Genomic DNA, 19,435 nt, shown 5'->3' with positions numbered 1-19,435 from the left:
AGAAGCACCACTCCAGTGTTTCCCCTATATGCATTCAACAGCAGCGCAGCGCCACTGCTAAATGATTAGCGTTGCTGCTATATTAAAAATCTCCCCAAACGCAATAAACTCGCTATCTCTACTTTAAGCAGCCAGTGTTGGGGACAAGCGAGGGTTATAAATCAAACACCCCCAGGTATTGCCACTGTTTAGAAGTTGTTATTGGTTGTTGAAAGCGCAGTTAGTGGCAATGCTACCAACCTATTACAACAACGTTCAGCTAAGAATGCAAGACAACATGAAACAGGTCAAAGGTAGGCCCCTCCTCTTCATCAAAGGAGGTTATGAAAAGTTATTTAGCTAACTCAACGGTGTAACATCCACTAGGGACATCCAATTCATTTCAATAAGGGACCCCATCCTTAACATTAGACCACAGTCTATTGCATCAGTTTGATTATTTTACAGATTTTGCTTATGCTTATGACACATCGTGCTACATATCAAAAATAAATCTTAATATCTTTATTCTGTTATCAAACATATTTTCCAGTTATGGCTCTTTACTTCTCAGTCTACTTTTTTTTCTCCTCAAAACACCTCCCACATCTGGCCTTCCCCATCGATTCTCCTCTTCCTCAGGATGCAACACAATTAGTGCTCCATTATAATTGGCGGCAGACGTGGTGTCGCACAGTCGTCCTTATATATTGCGCGCCTGCTTCTTCACATGTTCCTGGAGAAAAAGGGGGAAACGGGCTGTTGGCATCTCTAGCCTGATAATTAGGCCAAGCCACCTGCTGAAGAAGCTGTTACCAGCTGCTGTCAAAGAGTCCCAAACCTCTCTGAGCTTCTCGCCTTCAATAGAGCAGCTGCGGCTCTCCAGCACAGAGAAGTATACGCACTGGTCTTGTGCCCTTTTCTCCTCCATGCCTTCATCCTACCACCCAACTGCCCAACAATGGAGACTGTGGGTAGCTCCGTCTCGGCTCCAAGAAAACATCTGAGGCAGGATTACAAACAGATCACTGTAGCAGAGCAGAATGACAAGGCTTTGCTCTGTTACATCAACTCCTACCCGCCGTCTAACCTTCCTTCTCTCCCTCTGTCTCCCGCTCTCCCTCCCTCCCTCCCTCCCTCTGCTGACCCGGCGTTCACATAGCTGGCAGTCTCGCCGAGCTTCCAGCATCACATCAGTGCCCTGTTTGAAAACATGCCCGGCCTGTTTATGTAATCTTATGGCACAGAGAGACCGTCATTATTATTGTAACAGCAGTCGATGCTCGCATTACTGGAATATTTGAAAATCACTCGCCTTTGCACAGAAGAGACCAGGCAGCATCGATTCACAGAAACAGTGACTTAATAAGTGGATCATTATAATGACGTGTGCAGATTGTTTCATTAATTAGGAGTGTGGATTTAAATCTGTTGGACATGAAACAAAAACAAACGGGACTTCGGTTAGAGCAGACTAATACTGATGCCATTTAGGTTAATGAGGGCTTTTACTGCTTCCTGGAATAGTTGGAGAGTGATGACACAAGGTTAATTGGACTCAAAGATTAAGTTACTGCATGTCAGGTTAAAGTAGCCTAATGCCAGTGACCTACAAGGCAGGAGAAGAATCTGATTACAGGCAGACTGAGCACAACACAAATGCACACACAAAAGCATTTGGTGCATGTTTGGAATAGCTACTAGAAAAGTAGCAACGATACAGCAGTGTATTCAACAACAAAATATAAGCTTACAATATGTATTTGATGAAGAAGTGTGATTGCCAAGGTTACATTATCATGTGTCTTTATACAGCTGGTTTTATCCAAGGTGCCTATGTTTGTGTTAATTAGGCTGCCAATTGGCTAAAGGTGAGTAAACAGCACAAAGAGGATCAGTAGCTTCCGTACCAAATGACACCAGACTCCAAAACAAAGTTCTCCTTCAAGCTTGTATTCAAAGTGATGCTGACATTTTGACAGAAATGGTTAAAGTACTAATCACTTTGATCAACCTCTGTCTTCATAGTTGTACAGTAATTGACACACACATCAAAGTCTCAGTTTTACAAAGAGCAAAGATCCAACAGAAAATTGAGAAAAGGCCCAAAGCTGAACCCATGGTACACCCTCAAAGGTGATTTTAATTATTTTTTCACAGCAGACATGTTGACTTGTTGGAAAAGCACAGGTGTCACTAATATAATTAACTGTGGCTCTGTTCTGTTATACTGTGCATGCTGGCTCTCTGTCAGCATACACAACACCAGGACCCTGAAAATGGAGCAGCTACATGGAATTCAGCCATCAATCATTTTATCATTTACACCTGTGCTGTGACATGACAAAAACAAACACCTCCTAGACCTCCTCTCAGGACCGTGTGGGAGTGTACAAGCTGTGCTTGATTGACATCTCCCTGACTCTCCTGTCAGCTTTGTCGCACCTTTTTAGGTCGAGACAGGTCACACATTTATCACTCTTATTAGTACATGGAGTCTGGTAACGTCTTATAATTCCAGCATAGCTCTGCCCACCTTCAAGCCAATAATCCAAAATAACTGAATAGCTAACTTATGCTAAAGGCTCGTGTGGACTGTGGTCGAACCTTTCCTGTATGACAGATGAAGGAGTTCAGACAGGGGAGGCAGGACCACCTCCATATTGTAGTGAACCTGCCTCGTATCCATTTACAAGTGTTGATTTAGACTAAATGCAATAGATGGTTTTTAAACAATTCTTCCCATTTTTTAATTTCCTTCACGTCTGTTTGTTGACTTTTCTCTGCTTTTATTATCAAGATCTAAGTGTTACCCTCCGATATTTATCCGTAAGGAGACACACACACAGGATATGACCACACACACACACACACACACACACACACAAACAGAGTTTGATCTTTTCCCAAAGTTTAATATGACGGCTTCACTCTTATATAATGTAAGAGGGCCGGATGTTGACTTTTTTTTTTTAGATTAAAAAGCGTTTATTTCCATGACAGGGCTGTTCCAGCTCTGCCGTGTATCTCACTCGATAAAACCTTTTTTTTTCTTTTCCCATCTTGCTGCAGTGTGTTTTACTTAAGTGATTTTTCTCTGTATTGTCATCCAAAGAGTCATGGGATGTGGCAGCTCGGCTGTCGCAGCCCCTGAATTATAAAACAGGACAGAGATCTGTTGGGCACAGCAGATCTTCAGTCAGCATTTACTATTTTTTACCTCTGATATAACACAGTTGGTACGAATATAATGAAAACAATGTAAACAGTGGGGCTGCAACTAATGATTATTTGCATTATCGTCTATGAAATATAAGTCCAAGGTAACGTCTTCAAATGTCTTGTTAGTCTAAACCCAAAGATATTCAATTTACGACGATATAAAACAGAGAAAAGCAGCAAATCCTCACATTTGAGAAGCTGAAACCATTTTTGCTGAAAAGATGACTGAAACAATTAATCGATTAGCAAAATAGTTGCTGATTCATTTTCTGTCGATTGTCTAGTTGATTAATAGACTAATCCTTTCAGCTCTAATAAACAGACATTTGTTTTTACTTTTGTGTTTTAATGTACTGCTAATACAAATTATATTGAATATATGTAGGGTTTTTTATCCATAAAGGTTCAGAAAGTATCCTATATTTGTAAGTATATAACATATTCATACCAATTAAAATAAAATTGGCATCTGCAAAAATGTTTTAAGGTTTTATTGAGCTCGACCGTATTCTGATCTGTCTGAAACGAGTGATGAATTAAATGTTTGTGCTGTAACTTTGCATTAAATGTTACTTCAAGTGGCCTTTCCCAAATAATATTTGTAGTCACAACAAGCCTCGTGTATCTGACATTAGGAAGTGAAGATGTGGAGATGTTGCATAAAACAGTGGTGTGTTTTGTGTTAAATTGCAGAAGATGATGATGTAAAACACAAACTGTACGTACAGTAAACTCAGTGAAAGTCACCTGATTGTCCTGCTACATAAAAATAATCTCGTTATCAGCAGTCTAGACTCATATCAGGAGTCTGGTCAAGCAGACCACAGATATGAGGTAGTGAAGCCTTCAGTGAGGCCCGACGTTGACCTCCCATTTCAGGTTGTGACCTCTCAGAGGCTTAGATTGAGCCAGAGCTCAGCTTAACGTGAGGGGAAGAGAGCCGCTGAGAAGCTGGTGCGTCGGCCCGGCTGCGGCAGCGGACGAAGCTCTGCAGTAACCCCCGCTCATCCTCAGGGTCAAAATGCTAATAGTTTTAAAAGTGTCCTTAAGCTGCACTTTTTTTATATATATATATAGCAACCATATGGCATCAGTGAAACCATCCAAACACTCGTCCGCTCCGGTGCCAGTTAGAAGTTAACTAGATGAGAAGATACCAGATCGCAGCCGGACGTGTGCGGAGGGGTGGTTTCAAATTTGAGATGATTTGACGTAAGCGGAAGTTAAAGAAGGATGATCCTGATGTAATGGCATTTGAATGTGAGTTGAGAGCCTACTTTAAGCTTTGGCTTGTTATTTAGGTCATGGCTGTGTAGAGGGTTACTGTAGGGTACAGCTGACCAACAAGCCAGCTCAGCCCCCCCCCCATTAATTCAGAGCTGTAACAATAAGTTGATAATTAATTAGTCGATTGACGAGAAATTATCAGGAACTATATAAATGTTCACTATTTCCAGCCTCACAAATGTGAAGATGTTATGCTTTATGTATATGTGAATATGATAGTAAACGTAGTATTTTTGACTGTTGATCGAATAAAATAAGCAATTTGAATACATCGCCTTTGGCTTTGAGAAATTATAACATTTTTCACCATTTTCTTGCATTTTATAGACAAAAGAATGAATCGAGCAAATAATCCACATATTCATCAATAATCGCTGTCGATACTGTATCTCCTTTTTTGGTGATTTTGAATTGTTCAGATGAACTGAGGTATTACTTTACAAAGTAAATAAATCCTTTAAAAATTGGATTATGTGCATATTCATTTATCTAATTAAATATACACTGGTACAAACATTTGTTCTGTGGGATTCTTAAGATGTTTTTAAAATACCCAGTAAAACTTACTGCCTGCAGTGTAAGTAATGTTTTCTTTGACAACTGAGGTTGACGTTGATACTAAAAGCCACTCAGGTGGGCCGAGGCTTCACTTCCTGGGGTGAAAGCTGCTGTCTAATGCTGTTAGTTCTTACTTATGGATCACTGAAGATTTGGTAGCCTTTAATATCCTCTGTACCTCATCAAAATAGACTTCACCTTTGAGGCGACTTTTGCATGACTTTTACCTGTTTGTTATTAATCCTGTCGGCATGAAGGGGGCCTGAGTTAACGTAACAGCCGTCTGCATGAAGTGATGATTTTGTGTCACACTAAATGTTCACAGAAGTTAAAGTCAGTCGTATTTAATCTCAGTAAGGGGATTTATTCATTTAAATTGGCTCGTTTCCTGTCAGCAAGTTTGTTTCTGTCGTCATTCACAGGTTCACATCTTGGGAATGTGAACCGAGTAAGAGTCTGCAGGATTAGAGTGTTAGTGGTATTGTCCAGAGATAGACGAGGAAGTGGTGCTTTGAGAAATGTAAGATAAGAATTTTGTCAGTTCCCCTCAGAGTGCCTGAAGACAAATGCCTTTGAGATTGAGATCAGATGTGACAGCAAAAAAAAGTACAAGAAATAAATGGGAAGAGACAAAACTTTACAGAGGCTGAACAGCCAGTCCCTCGGTATTTCAAACTTCATTCATTCATTTTTCCTGAAATATATTTGATATATTAAAGTTGATACAGATAAATTGATCACTTTGAACATAGCTGATAACATCATGCATGTTCAGTATGTGTAAGTGATTAGCAGAGTCTCACTGTGTGTGTTTATTAGCAAATGAGGAGGGCAGTAATTTGAGAACCGCAGATTGAATAGTGTCTTACTTGTGAATGACGTACTAAGACCTGATATCTATATGCACTTTCTTAGGAAATGCTATTTCAAAACCACAGTCTGTGAATGATGGAAAATTGTACATATGCTGATGTGTGTGTGTGTGTGTGTGTGTGTGTGTGTGTGTGTGTGTGTGTGTGGGTGGGTGTGTGTGTGTTTTAGAAAAAGTCCCTGTTTAGCAGGTAATAAGTAGGAAGTATTGACCTTTTAAAATAAACCCACAGACCAACAAGATATCTCAAAGTTAAACCAGCTCACAGGTGCGCATTTTTTTAGAGATAAATAATTGATATGTTCTGTCTTTTTGTTTGTTTGTTTGTTTGTTTACAGTTTTGTTGATTTGTCAGGTGATATGCTACATGCTACGTGAAAGAAAACAACACATGTGGGCCACTCACTTTTTGTGGCATGTTGCCACCAATCAAACTTTCTCAGCTACCTCTCCTTAGCAAGCAGCTAAGCACACACGTTTGTCTGTAACATCAGCAGCTAAAAACATGCTAGCTAACAATAACAACCTAACAACCAATGATGTATTATAAGAACTGGATCCATGAAAAAAAAATCTCATTAAATGTAAATTTAAAATATCATAAACTCTAATTTTCAATATTAATGTCTAAGAAACTTTAAAGCTTGTGTTTTTTCTCAATAAAAATGCCTTTAACCTGTTAAATCCAGTTTCTTATAACGTCACTGCACGGCAGCACATTTCTTTCACAAACCAGGAAACATTTAGCTGTTTCTGTGCCGTTGATGAGAGTAGGGGAAGCATGTTGCCAGGAAGCAGATGGATGGTTGTTAGGCGTGGTGGTGTGTGAGTTGAGTTGTTGAGCAATTGTCTGAATCTTTTGTGTAACTGTCGGCGTGAGTGATGGTGTATTTACTTCAATGGACGTTGGCAGGAAATGGCCAGTGTTCAGTCTGACATCTCCGGCCCGTTTGAGTGTTTCTCCCGAGTCTCTTCAATCTCAAGACTTCTACACAGAGGATGTTGTGACCTGATGTACGGCAGAGGAGAAAGACGGGGGCTTTTGTTTGAAAGCTCTTTAAATCAGTGCAGTCTTTAAACTTTACAGCCACTTTAAATGTAACCTTGAAATCTTGTGTCTGCTTTATGCAGTTCGTCTGTCCCAAGACTCTGTTTGTTCCTACTGGAGATTGCCCTTCTGACATGAACTCTTGTTTAGGCCCAAGATTCTTGGCTTTATCTTTAGTAATCATTTAGCTCACTCTCAGTTTCAGTCTGGCCCCTCGTGAAAGTGGCACAAGCTGTTGTTTGGCCTCCCACACTGAACTGTCCCTCTGCTCTTATTTAGCTCAGGGGATTACTGAGCCAACTTGAGCAGGATTAATGGAGGAGAAGGAATTCCTTTTGTACAGCAAGAGCAGGAAATAAACTGGAGGACGGTGCAGGCGCGATGCATCTGACATTTCGTCAGAGCTTTTCTGTTTAACCTCACGCTGGGGTGGTTTATAATCTCAACCCCTTGGCTTAGATGGTATAAGGAAACTAAACTTTATGACTAGTGGTTTTTAAATGCCCATTATCTTTGTGGAGGACCTTGCATCTGCGCATTAAGTCTGCCTCCCTGGGTTTCACCTGGCTCCACATTAATCTCAGGTGTAATTTTATGACGAGTGCAGCCTGTCAGAGTTATCATCTCTTCTATTATGGCTTAATCTTTGCATGTCCGGAGAAATTATTGTAATAAAGGGGATCAATAAAATATTTCTGATGTGATCTGATCTGACCTGATTTGACCTGATCTGGTGTTTTGTCTGAACCATTACAAAGGATGGAGGTGCTTGCATGTGGTCACATACTTATGGGGAAGTGCTGTCCAAGTGTGAAGATGAAGTCCGTAAGCCCTACATGTGAAATACTGAAATCCAGTTTTCACAAGATACAAAAACCCTCTGTGTTCTTTGAAGGTAATTTGTGTATTCATTTGTATATGTCAACTTTCCACATGTAGTGCGTAGGATATGGGATGCATCTGTGGGTTAATTAATATCCGGAAAAGGACATGCCTCATGGACAGCAGCTTTCCCAGCCTTTTCTGTTGGTCTCTAAACAAATTAGAGGAAGACAAAAACACTAGAGCTGAGCTTTGTTATTGAATTACATCTGACATGCTCCCCTGAGAGTATAATTCATAGGATACTAAAAGGCTCGGGCAAACTACAACATGAACAAATTAGTTTGTTTTGTACTTATCTCGTAACGGGACCGCTGGAAGGGAAAAGGGATTTGGAGAAGTAGTGTATTTAAAAGATTACCCACGGCTGTGGTGGTGTATTGTCCTTCATGGAGATTTAATGTGCTTAACTTATTTTCTTTCCTTTTCTACAGCTTAACCCCGTCATGACAAACATGAAATATGTGCCTTTACAGCTTGTACAGGAGCAGTTGTCTTTTTATCTTTGACCTGAGAGCAAGGGTCGGTTATTTAAGTTTGAAATAACTGTAACCAAGCTTGTCAGTACATGCCCAGATGAATATTTCACATGAAACCGTTCAAATCGGCTATAATTCATTCACTTTCTTGCCGAGAGCTAGATGAGAAGATTGATACCACTCTCATATCTGTGTGTAAAGTACAGAGCTGGAGCCAGGAGGCGGTTAGCCTAGCTTAGCATAAAGACTAGAAGCAGAGTCAAACAGCTAGCCTAACCAACAATTATTGGATTTAGGAGGAGTTGAGTGTCATAACTGGCAACCTCACTGTCGTCACAGTGAGTCACTGCTGTTCCAGTAAGATACAACGTGTTAATAGTGAGCTTTAGAGATGCTGTTAGGCAGATTTTGTTGTCTTCCGACAGAGCCAGGCTCGCAGTTTCCTCGTTTTTTTTCCCCGGTCTGTATGCCAAGCTAAGCTAATCACTTCCAACATGAGTGGTATCGAGCTTCTCACCTAACTCTCAGCAAGAAAGCAAACAAACATTTCCTAAAATGTGGAACTATTTCTTCAAACCAAACTGGAGAATGTCACACAGACAGTTTGTGTTACTTAAGATTTGGCCGTGTTTCTGTGTGGCAGCTCCCAAAGAGGTCAAAAGAAAGTTTTTTATCTTGAGCACCTCACATTTAGTAGATTAGGCTTCTGTTGGATGGAGGGGGGAAAATGAGGAACTATACTGAAGCAATGTTGGACTTTATACTTTGCTTATGTTTTGACTACAAGATCCAGTTCATGTTCGTGCCAGCTTAATCCCATTGTGAGAGACTCAACTTGCTGTGTACTTTTCCTCTGCGGGCTTTGACCTTAACACAAAAAAAAGAAAAAAAACCTATCAAAAATATTTTAGTTCATCTTTCATGTGAAGATTATCACCAGCTTCAAAATTGTGTCCCCCTTGTTTCTTGTGCAGAAGCAGCAGATTGATAAGGAGGCATGGTCTCTCGTAGATTAGTGATCTTTTCCACACGTGAGGCTCGCGTTATCATCAAGGAGACAGCATTTCTTGAAGCAACCGGGGGTAGGCACAGATCTCGGTGGAAACATTTATCGTCTCAGTGGTCGTGGGCTAGCTCAGCCGTCACCTCCTGGAAGGTGATTTCACTAACTGAATTTCCTCTTTGAGGTTTCCTGTGGTGAAAGCAATTGGGATGTTGTTGCTAAGAGAAGACAACACTCAGTTTCTAAGGAAACACTCAAAACCGAGGGTGCACAGGCCTCATTTCCAACACCACAGGCAAATTTGCTAGTCACATAGCGACTGCAGCCCTCCTTCGTGAAAGTGCTGTTTAACTGCACAGTTTCATTGGTATCTAGCCGCAACTGCTCTTTCCTGTGTGTCTACGTGTGTTTGTGGGTGTGAATCTCTCTGTCTGTATATGTGATGGTTACACGCTGTTGTTTGAGCTTAATTGTTTTAAACTATGGTTTCAGATTTTGCATTAACACTGTCAACAGAGGAAAGTAGCCTCAGCCTGCTATGTGCCTTCTTTTCAGATTGCAAAACCTTAGAAGCTAGCTGAAGGAAGAGGTAAAAAACCTGTCGTGCCTCGTGGACGCACATCTGTATTTTTGTTCATTTCCGTGCTGGTCTGAGCGTCAACCGCAAAGATGTTTCAGCTGTATGCTTCTGAAAAAAAGAAGCCGTTTGTTCCCATCCCAACAAGAAAGCCCCTTTTTCTGATGTTTCACACCTCGTCTTGCCGAAATGAGTCTGTTCATACCACATTATAGGTAGTGAGCCACACCTAGCGAATCTGTGAGCCATTTCCTTTATGTGAAGAATAAACTACGATGGGAATGAGGCTACAGTCATGTGTATGTGTTAACTCCCTTCCGATGTGTGTGGTCAAGGCAGGAAGCAGACATGTGCGTTCACTCTCAGCACTAGCAGAGACATCCAAAGCTTAGTCACAGTTTCCACGCTTGTTCATTAAGTGGCTGCTCCTGGCATTCGAACAACATCTTACTGGAGACGCCGTGCTGATCGCAGCGATGTGCAGGCCAACCTGCAGCCAGTAAAAGGGATGTTTCTAATGCTGCCGGGCCGGAGGAGGAAGTGGAATAGCAATAATTTGAAGCTAGCGTTGTTGGTCAAACTTAGAACAAGACCTGGTTTGTGTCTGTGTGCCAGATACAGTCCAGCACTCCATACTGCAGTCTAATAATACCGCAGATCACAGGACATACAGTCAGGGAGAAATTTGTCTCCCAAATTGAGCTTTGAGTCTTCATTATCTGCCTGCAGTCTGAGTCACAGTGCTGACAGCGCCCTAATGAGGATTTTGGATCAAGCTCCACATTTTATCTGCAGCTGCCCGCTAGAGCAGATTGGGACAAAAGAACTGGTTTCTGTAGTCAGGTGTCTTCCTCACGGTGTGTGTTTGTGTCTGTTTGTTCAGTGCGTTACCATGCGAGGGTGAGAAGGCTGAGCCATGTGATCATAACGAGCACAGTCACTGCGTGCGTTGCCACCACCGCTGCTGCGCTCGCCTTGTGGTTTTTACTGGCTGATTTGATCTTTCGTGATAGCCGAAATGTCTCCCTGTTTGCTGTCTTGCTTCACACTGTACCTTCTGGAAAAGGCCACATAAAAGCAGAGCTGAAATGAAGCAAAAAAAAAAAACATTCTGCCAAGATTGCAGCTTTCATGCCGCACTGGGCTTTAATATGTTTTTAAAATAAGATAAAACTCTATTGTCCCACCACAGCAGGACGTTTGTCTTCAGTAAGTTCAAGTATCACAAATCATCAGAAATATATGTGCAGACTTTGACGCAACGTATTGAAATCTCCCGGCATGTGGACATTGATTGCACATGGGACAAAAGATCCTTTGTATATCTTTTTGTTGACCAGAGGTGTTTCATATCATCATCCAGCAGGCATTAACAGTATTATACACATCATCACATGACTTTGGTTTGAGACCTGCAGTACAATATTCATGGCTGCTTTAACAAAACTAGCATACTTGTGTACGGGGCTTGTTTTTGTCACTATAAACATATTTCTGAAACTGTCAGGTGAATGAAATTAGACCAAACCGAAACATTAAAGCTGATAATTGTTTCTGTGCAGGAATCCTCTTTTCTACACTGGTGTTTGGGCCGGCCTGTGGCTTCATCCTCGGCTCCCTCTGCACTAAGTTCTATGTGGATGCTGTCTTCATCGACACCAGTGAGTCTAATGTTTCTCCAGTGTTGCATTATCTCGATGTGTTTCTCCGTGCATGTGGTGTATTGACTTGTGCCGTGCCTCTCCACAGGTAAGCTGGGCATCACTCCAGACGACCCGCGGTGGATCGGGGCCTGGTGGGCAGGCTTCCTCCTGTGTGGTGCCTTACTCTTCTGCTCGGCTCTCTTCATGTTCGGCTTCCCTCAGTCGCTGCCGACCAGGGAGCGAGAGGAGGGGGCAGACAGCGAGCAGGTTATGCTTCCTCCCTCTTTGAATTCAGACTATGAGACTCCAAAGTCCAGCAACGGGGTTGTACGCAACCACGAGCCTGCCAACAGCCCCACCTGCTGTCAGCAACTCAGGGGTGAGTGTGCAGGATCCAGTGTGGTACTGCAGTGTTGTCATGCAGGGCAAATACTCATCCTGTAAATGTAAAAATATTTTAAAACACATGACTGGATTGATTATTTTCTGTATTTGTCAAAGGTGAATAACACTAAGAATTAAAATGTTAAACTCTGAGTTTGATACTGTTGAAACTGGTCTAAAATGGTTACAACTAAGTGGTTAGACATGCTCAGTGGTTGAGGAAGTATTCAGCTACTTTAATTAAGAATACGTAGTAACAATACAGTGAAAAAAACTCACACTCAATCACAAGTAAAGCACTGTGCTGGAAATGTTCCTTAAATAAAAGTACTATCATATTTATAAAATTTAATTCAAGCATCAACAGTTAAATTACTCATTATGCAGATTGTTCCCATTCAGATTATGTATTATTATATATCATATTACTGTAATATATTTAGGAACATTTTGAGAAGTCAGTGTTATTATTAACAAACATGCTCAGATCTTAACCGTCGTCCTTCCTCGTTTCCTCATGACTAGTGATCCCCAAGGTGACCAAGCACCTCCTGTCGAACCCAGTGTTCACCTGCATCATCCTGGCGGCCTGTATGGAGATCGCGGTCGTGGCTGGCTTCGCAGCCTTTCTGGGGAAATACCTCGAGCAGCAGTTCAACCTCACCACCTCCTCAGCAAACCAGCTGTTAGGTCTGCGTTCACAGCAAACACGCGCACACAAGTACGGTCGCACACATTTGTATACCACTATAATGAACAGGTTTTTATTTTTAAGGTATGACGGCCATTCCATGTGCATGTCTGGGGATCTTCATGGGCGGTCTGCTGGTGAAGAAGCTGAACTTGTCGGCGCTGGGAGCCATCCGCATGGCCATGCTGGTCAACCTGATCTCCACTGCCTGCTACGTCTCCTTCCTGTTCCTGGGCTGTGACACCGGTCCTGTCGCAGGGGTGACAGTCCCATATGGCAACAGGTGAGAGGGAACATGAATACCTGGCAGGCATCTGTATTTAACGTTGAATACAGGTTAAGGCAGTAGTTGCCAACTAAGATACTTTTGAGGAGTTGTGAGATGAGTTTCCTCTTGAATTCTGCTTTTTTTTCTTGTTTTACTGAATTATTTTACTTATTCAGGACTCAGAATAAAATGTTCAAATAAAACAAATATCACTCTGACAGACAGTGTGTAACCAAAGTTGGGAACCACTGGGTTAGAGCAGTATTATTCTGTTATATATAAATATATATATTTAAATAGTTAAAGTGACTTAAAGTGAGTGCAACATAGTCACGCTTTCTTATCTGTTATCTGGTTTCAGAGAGTTTGACTTCCTGGATAACTGGTCTTATGACAGCCTCTGTTCACCCAAGATTTTCCAGTTTAACTAAGAGTCCATTTTTTTGACAAAGCTGGTTTTGTAACAACTAACCAATCACATGCGACTTCAGCAGAGCAGAAACAGAGTATTTTATGTAAACCAGATAAAATGAAATAGTTGATCCCCCAAAACCAACATCTCCATCTGGATTCTGCAGAGAAAGCTGGACTATAGATTATGAACAATAAACCCCAGATAAAGTGTAATTATATCATCATACTCAGATTGTGAAAGAAATGCATTGTTAACATTTATATCCTATCATAAGGACCCAGTTATTCTAATGAATAAATATGAGCAGTGAAAAGTAACACTGCTGCCAAGGTTACAGGACTTTATTGGAGGTGAACTTCAGAGGGTCTAAATGTGTAAATAAAAATTCTTATCACTGCCGGTCATGGGGGCACAGTGGGCTTACTTTTTATTCAAACAACTTTGTGTCATCTCATCGAGTCTATAAAAAGATTTTCTATTCACAAAGTGTCCTCTAGTTCCTCGGGGCTGCACAGACTGAATACGAATGCAACAGACTTCACTGAATCAGTCACCAGTGAAAGAGTTTTATTATGAAACGGCACATTTCATTCCCCCTTATTTTAATTGACCTGTGAACTGTAACTACTACCTACTTGTTAGAATTGCTGTTTTATATACAGACAGAGGGCATTTATTCATTTCTTGTTTGATTATAATGGGTTACACTCTTTGTCACCATCTGTTCAGTTATTGTAGCCTGTTTTTGTCTAGAGCTGGTTAGTTATGATAGTTATGACTATCATAATGAAGTTATGATACTGATTTTTTTTAAAAAGCATTTTTTTACGTTGTTTTATCATATGTTTCTTTGAGGAATAAAAACGTGTTTTTATTCAAAACCATTTTTTGTTTAACAAAATAAGCCAAACGTCCTCAATGTTGTCTAAACAAAAACTCAGAACAAAACTTGCAGTACTTGACAGCTTTTTTATGATTATATTTCGATTGTAACACAACTAGAGCTGCAACAATTAGTTGATTCATTGGTCAGTTAGTTGACAAACAATTAATCTGCAACATTTTTGATAATCGATTAATTCTCTACTAATCCTCTACATAGGAAAAAAATGTCTCTACACCATTGTGTTTATATTTAGTTAAACAGTATGCATTTACTTGCTAGGAAGATATTTGTCCAGCAGTTTACATCTACATCTTTTTTTAAATGTCTGCCCCAGAGAAAAGATACTTAGCTGACTTCTGGATTTGGTAGCCTGGACCCAGTTAGCTGTGCAGTGCAGTTTCCATGGAGATGTTAAAACTGGACCAGAGGCCCATAGTGCCACTGATGCAGGGCTGAGAGTTCTGCTTCGATTTTGTTTGCGCTTCATACAGATATAGTCAGTAGTTGCTGTGTGAAAGGATGCTCAGGTTTCTTTCTGTGTCTCTGTTCAGGACTCTGCAGGAGGGCAAGAAACTAGAGGCTCAGTGCATCAGTCACTGCAACTGCTTCACCTCCTCCATCAGCCCCGTGTGCGGCTACAACGGCGTCACCTACCTTTCCGCCTGCTTCGCCGGCTGCACCCGAGCAGGAAGCGCTCAGAACACGTCGAGCATCTCTCAGGTCTTTACCCTGCCACCGTCTCGTGATAGTGATCAGTAACAATAATCTCACATAAGAAAAATGGATCCACAATCTCGGCCAGGGAAAGTTACCGCAGATAAACTACCAAATGAATTACAGATGGTGCAAACGTTTCTTTGAATGTTCTATATACACTTCAAAGTAAAAAAAGTTCCAGTATTTCATAGTTCTGTCGTCAACTATCACATGCTGGGCAATCAGGTTTTGCTGTGGTTGTTTCCAGATCAGATGCCGACTGCAGATTAGTGTCTTCTATATTCAAATCACATGCAGAGCGAATTTCTCTCAGCAGTGATAGTGATATTTTGTGCTGCTTAGCTGTCTCGCTGCGGCTTTTTTTAAGTGCAGATGTAAAGAACACATCATTTAGTTCTCCTGTGTTGATACCAGGCCTTCCTTTAAATGTGAAAATAGTGAAAATAGCATGTTTTCCCTGTAATTCAATTGACTTATGCTTCAAATGGTCCTTGGATGAACCCTCTCGTCTTCTTCTCTTCGCAGAACCTGACCGGATGTGCTTGTGTGTCGGCTGACAGTAAATTCGCCACAGCGGTTCCAGGGAAGTGTCCGACGCCAGGCTGCCAGGAGGCATTTCTCATCTTCCTGTGCGTGATCTGTGCCTGCAGCCTGGTCGGAGCCATGGCCCAGACCCCCTCCGTTATCATCCTGATCAGGTATTGTTTGTAGTTGAGTGTGTGTGCAGTGTTTGTAGATGAATGCATAAGGAAAACAAAACAGAGTAATTTATTCTGTGTGCTTCTCTTTGAAGGACTGTGAGCCCTGAACTGAAATCCTACGCGCTTGGTGTGTTGTTTCTTTTGCTGCGACTCCTCGGTAAGAACTATTAAAGAACTTTCATCAGATAACACATCCATTTTAGACACTTTGGGTCTGTCTCAATACTCATACTCAGTGTGTCACTGAGACACACGCTTAGATAATCTCGTCACTCACGAAAACACACGACTCGGTTGACCTCAGATGCTTTGTTGGTTTTATTTATTTCCACGTAGAGAACAAATAAATCGGATCAACCATACAGCATTACAGTTGATGACACCGGAAAAACAAATGCACATTCAGGAGGTGGGAGGAGTAATGGTATTAAGAAAGTCTAAATCCAGTTATGTAGAAGCACGCAGGTCTACTGTGTGTGATAAAAGAGACATAACGTGATATCATTTTGAATGAATTCTGTGTTTAGGGAAGGAACGTATCTCTCAAATCATTTTAAAAAGGATATATTTCATATTCATGTTGACAATGTGACAATATGAGAGATCATCAAGAATTGTTTTTGATATTAAGCATTAACTTGTTGCGGAGATTCTGCTATAACTGTTTGTATCTTTATGCTAAATCCAACATGTCATTCTTCATGTTGAGTGTCGGGTCAGACCCCGTGAATCCTCTACTATTGCTCCTCTCTTCCAAGATGTTTTTGTGTTTGTTTGAGAAATAGCTTGAGATTTGGAGAAATGCGCTTATTCACTGTCTTGCCAAGAGTTCGATGAGAAGATTTACCTTCAGACAGAACCAGGCTAGCCGTTTCCAGTCTTTATGCTAAGCTAAGTTAACCAGCTGCTAACTGTTAGCCTAATATAAATAAATATTATACATGAATAAACTAATTTCCTAAAATGTCAAGCTGTTCCTTTAACAATGGTTTGAACGTTAGTGCTTTCAAATGTATGTGTCATTGTAGGGCAGTCATGTAACCTTTATTTGATCAGGTGGTCTCATTGAGATCAAGATCTCTTTTGCAAGAGAGACCTGAGTACAGCAGAGAGACAGAAAAACAAACATAGCTAGACAGAAGTGACAATCACAGACGTCACTAAATAGAATCAGTTAAAAGTTTAAAATCAGACAGTGGGATGAGACATCCACGTTTTTTAAAATCCTCTGTTGTTCATTCCACTAATAAGGTGCAAAGTAGTAAGTTCAGGGTAAATACTTGAGGTGTAACTAAACAATCCTGAGGTCTGCTTTTAAATATACAGTATGCTTGTGTCATGTAAAGATAAGAAAGAGAAAACCAGTAATACTAATGATTTGTTATTGACCCAGAAAGCACATAAAGTAGTTTATAAAGTTCTTTTTGTGGAAACAAAGAGTTTGTGGGCTCAGTCTGTGTTTCTGTTTTACAGGATTCATCCCCCCTCCTCTGATCTTTGGTGCTGGGATCGACTCTACTTGCCTTTTCTGGAGTTCAGACTGCGGAGAAAAGGGCGCCTGCCTGCTGTACGACAACGTAGCTTACAGGCACCTGTACGTGAGCCTCGCCATCATCCTCAAGGGCGTCGCCTTCCTCCTCTACGCCACCACATGGTATTGCTTACGCAGGAACTACAAGAAGTATATCAAAAGTCACGAGGGCTACATGACGCCCACTGAGTTTTACCCCTCTCTCACCGACGACCCCAAACTAGTCGACAGGACAAAGTTTATATATAACCTAGAGGACCATGAGTTTTGTGAAAATATGGAGTCAGTTTTATAGTTCGTTTTGCAAGAAAAGGACACTGTGGACATTCATATTCTCTCAAAGGAATATTTTATGATTTTATTCTTCTTTTCTTGAAAGGATACAATAAAATGTTTTTTGATAAAGGCAATATATTTAACGGCCCGTACAGGAGACGTTGCTCTCCTTGGCGCTCCACGTCCTCGGTAAACTTTCAAAAGGGTCCATTTTAGTCGTATACGTATCAGCGAGGTGTTGTCCAGTGTTGACGGTGAATTCCAGTGTTGACTTGGTGGTAGAGGACGACTCCAGTACTGTCTGGCTCAGTCCTAGTTGATTATTAGCGAGCGGACGTGATGCTACTACAACTATAGTTGCCATTGTTTTAGGTCTGTCATGATTCTAGAGATCTGTGTGGGAAAATGACAGTTTCCTCTCAGTCAGTGCACTGTGTGTTCTGTCTGTCGCTCTCTCTCGAAAATGAGATTTTTTATGATAAATAAAAAAAGGTTTGGGTTCTTCAGTTATTCATATTTAAAAGTTGCCAAGTGTTTACAAACTAATAGTTCATTCAGTTAATGCATTTTATTTCAATGCAGCAAGGAAGAAGAGAACGGAAACACCCCGACTGGGTTATTATAGTGGCCTATTAGACGTTTGAACTGTCAGAAAATAACTTTAAACAAGATAGTGTTTCCATGTCATCATGCACTGTTCGGTTTCTTGTTCTCTTGCTGGATCACAGCCACTGTTTTTGATACTGTTTAGACTAGACTGTGAAGTCTTGTCTCATAGGTGCAAATGTGCAATTCATACCTGATTCGTCCATGTTTATTACTAGTTCTGTGTCAGACTGCAGGTTTTGTTTTTCATTATAGCAGTTTGTTTCATTTCCATGTTTGTTTTTACATCTGCAGAGTGTATTCAGCCTAATATGTCTTAATAAGGGATTATTGAAATGAGAATGTTAATTCTATTTTCTTTTGACTTTTGCACCTAGTGGAAGACGAAAAATCAATTTCTATGTTTTGGACATTCAAGTAAAAGAGATAAGGAGTGATATATTTGTGTCATTAGGCCCAGGATGTTTTTAATAGATTGTATTTGAAATTTAAATTATATATAATCTAATTGTCTGAGATGTGTGTGTCTGATGTCACAGAAGATTTGGGACAATGCATAGCCGTGAAAGTAGCATGTTGCTTTATTTGGGGTCAAAAAAGAAAAATCTGTCTTTAAAGTAGGCCTGTAATATCTGGGATAAAAATTACAGAAACGCTACAGGAGGCTGTGTGTGTGTAAGGTCAAACAAAGTGATCAACACTCTGAATTTATTCCTGGACAGGAACTCTTTAACGCAACACGGCGCACACGGCCTGGTCCTCTTACTCATCTCTCTGCAGTTACAGTTTTGACATTGTCCCTTTTCTTACACTTTTTGTATGGCAACATATCGTTTATTTTACTCTGGAAATAAATTATTTTTCAGAAAACAAATTCAAGTTTGAGTGTTTTTGCATTCTTTTTATAGATTTTGTCCAGCGTTACATTTGGTTTGGTTTTATTCTGTCATAAACAACTTGCACACAACAAATACAAATTACAATCAACAATTAGATTATGATGTTATTATATCAATAAGACTTAATTGACAATAAGACAAGCTACCCAGCAGTATATAAAGTAATATATGTAAAATGTATATAAATAAATTCAAATTACCCCCACATGTGCCAGCTGCAACATTAAAGTGATGTACACAAAAATGCATCAATAATGATAATGCAATAATATGAAATACATTATTCTGAAATGGACCATTCTGCACAATACTACTTATATATTACTTTTGATACTTTAAGTGTATTTTTTTTATTTGATTTGATGCTTAAGTCAAATCTTAAATGCAGGACTTTTACTTGTAACAGAGTATTTCTACACTGTCATAGTGCTACTTTTACCAAAATAAAATATCTAGTACTTCTTCCACCACTGGAATTATGGTAGATATCACTGACTACACATTTCTTATGA

The 19,435-nt window shown here is 40.4% G+C and overlaps 1 protein-coding gene across 1 annotated transcript in view; it reads left to right on the top strand.

The window, feature by feature from the left end:
* The window catches only part of slco3a1a (solute carrier organic anion transporter family member 3A1a), a 34,299-nt gene extending 15,396 nt beyond the window's left edge, over positions 1 to 18,903 (top strand). Inside the window, exons 3-10 of the mRNA XM_070907293.1 lie at positions 11,469 to 11,567; positions 11,656 to 11,928; positions 12,459 to 12,623; positions 12,709 to 12,907; positions 14,745 to 14,913; positions 15,436 to 15,608; positions 15,704 to 15,768; positions 17,085 to 18,903. Coding sequence (XP_070763394.1) covers positions 11,469 to 11,567; positions 11,656 to 11,928; positions 12,459 to 12,623; positions 12,709 to 12,907; positions 14,745 to 14,913; positions 15,436 to 15,608; positions 15,704 to 15,768; positions 17,085 to 17,437 — 1,496 coding nt within the window. The 3' untranslated portion in view covers positions 17,438 to 18,903. The remainder of the gene's footprint in view (positions 1 to 11,468; positions 11,568 to 11,655; positions 11,929 to 12,458; positions 12,624 to 12,708; positions 12,908 to 14,744; positions 14,914 to 15,435; positions 15,609 to 15,703; positions 15,769 to 17,084) is intronic.
* The last annotated feature ends 532 nt before the right edge of the window (positions 18,904 to 19,435 follow it).

Source organism: Enoplosus armatus, chromosome 6 (assembly GCF_043641665.1).
Source record: "Enoplosus armatus isolate fEnoArm2 chromosome 6, fEnoArm2.hap1, whole genome shotgun sequence".
Taxonomy (NCBI): domain Eukaryota; kingdom Metazoa; phylum Chordata; class Actinopteri; order Centrarchiformes; family Enoplosidae; genus Enoplosus; species Enoplosus armatus.
This window is presented reverse-complemented; position numbering and strand designations above follow the sequence as displayed.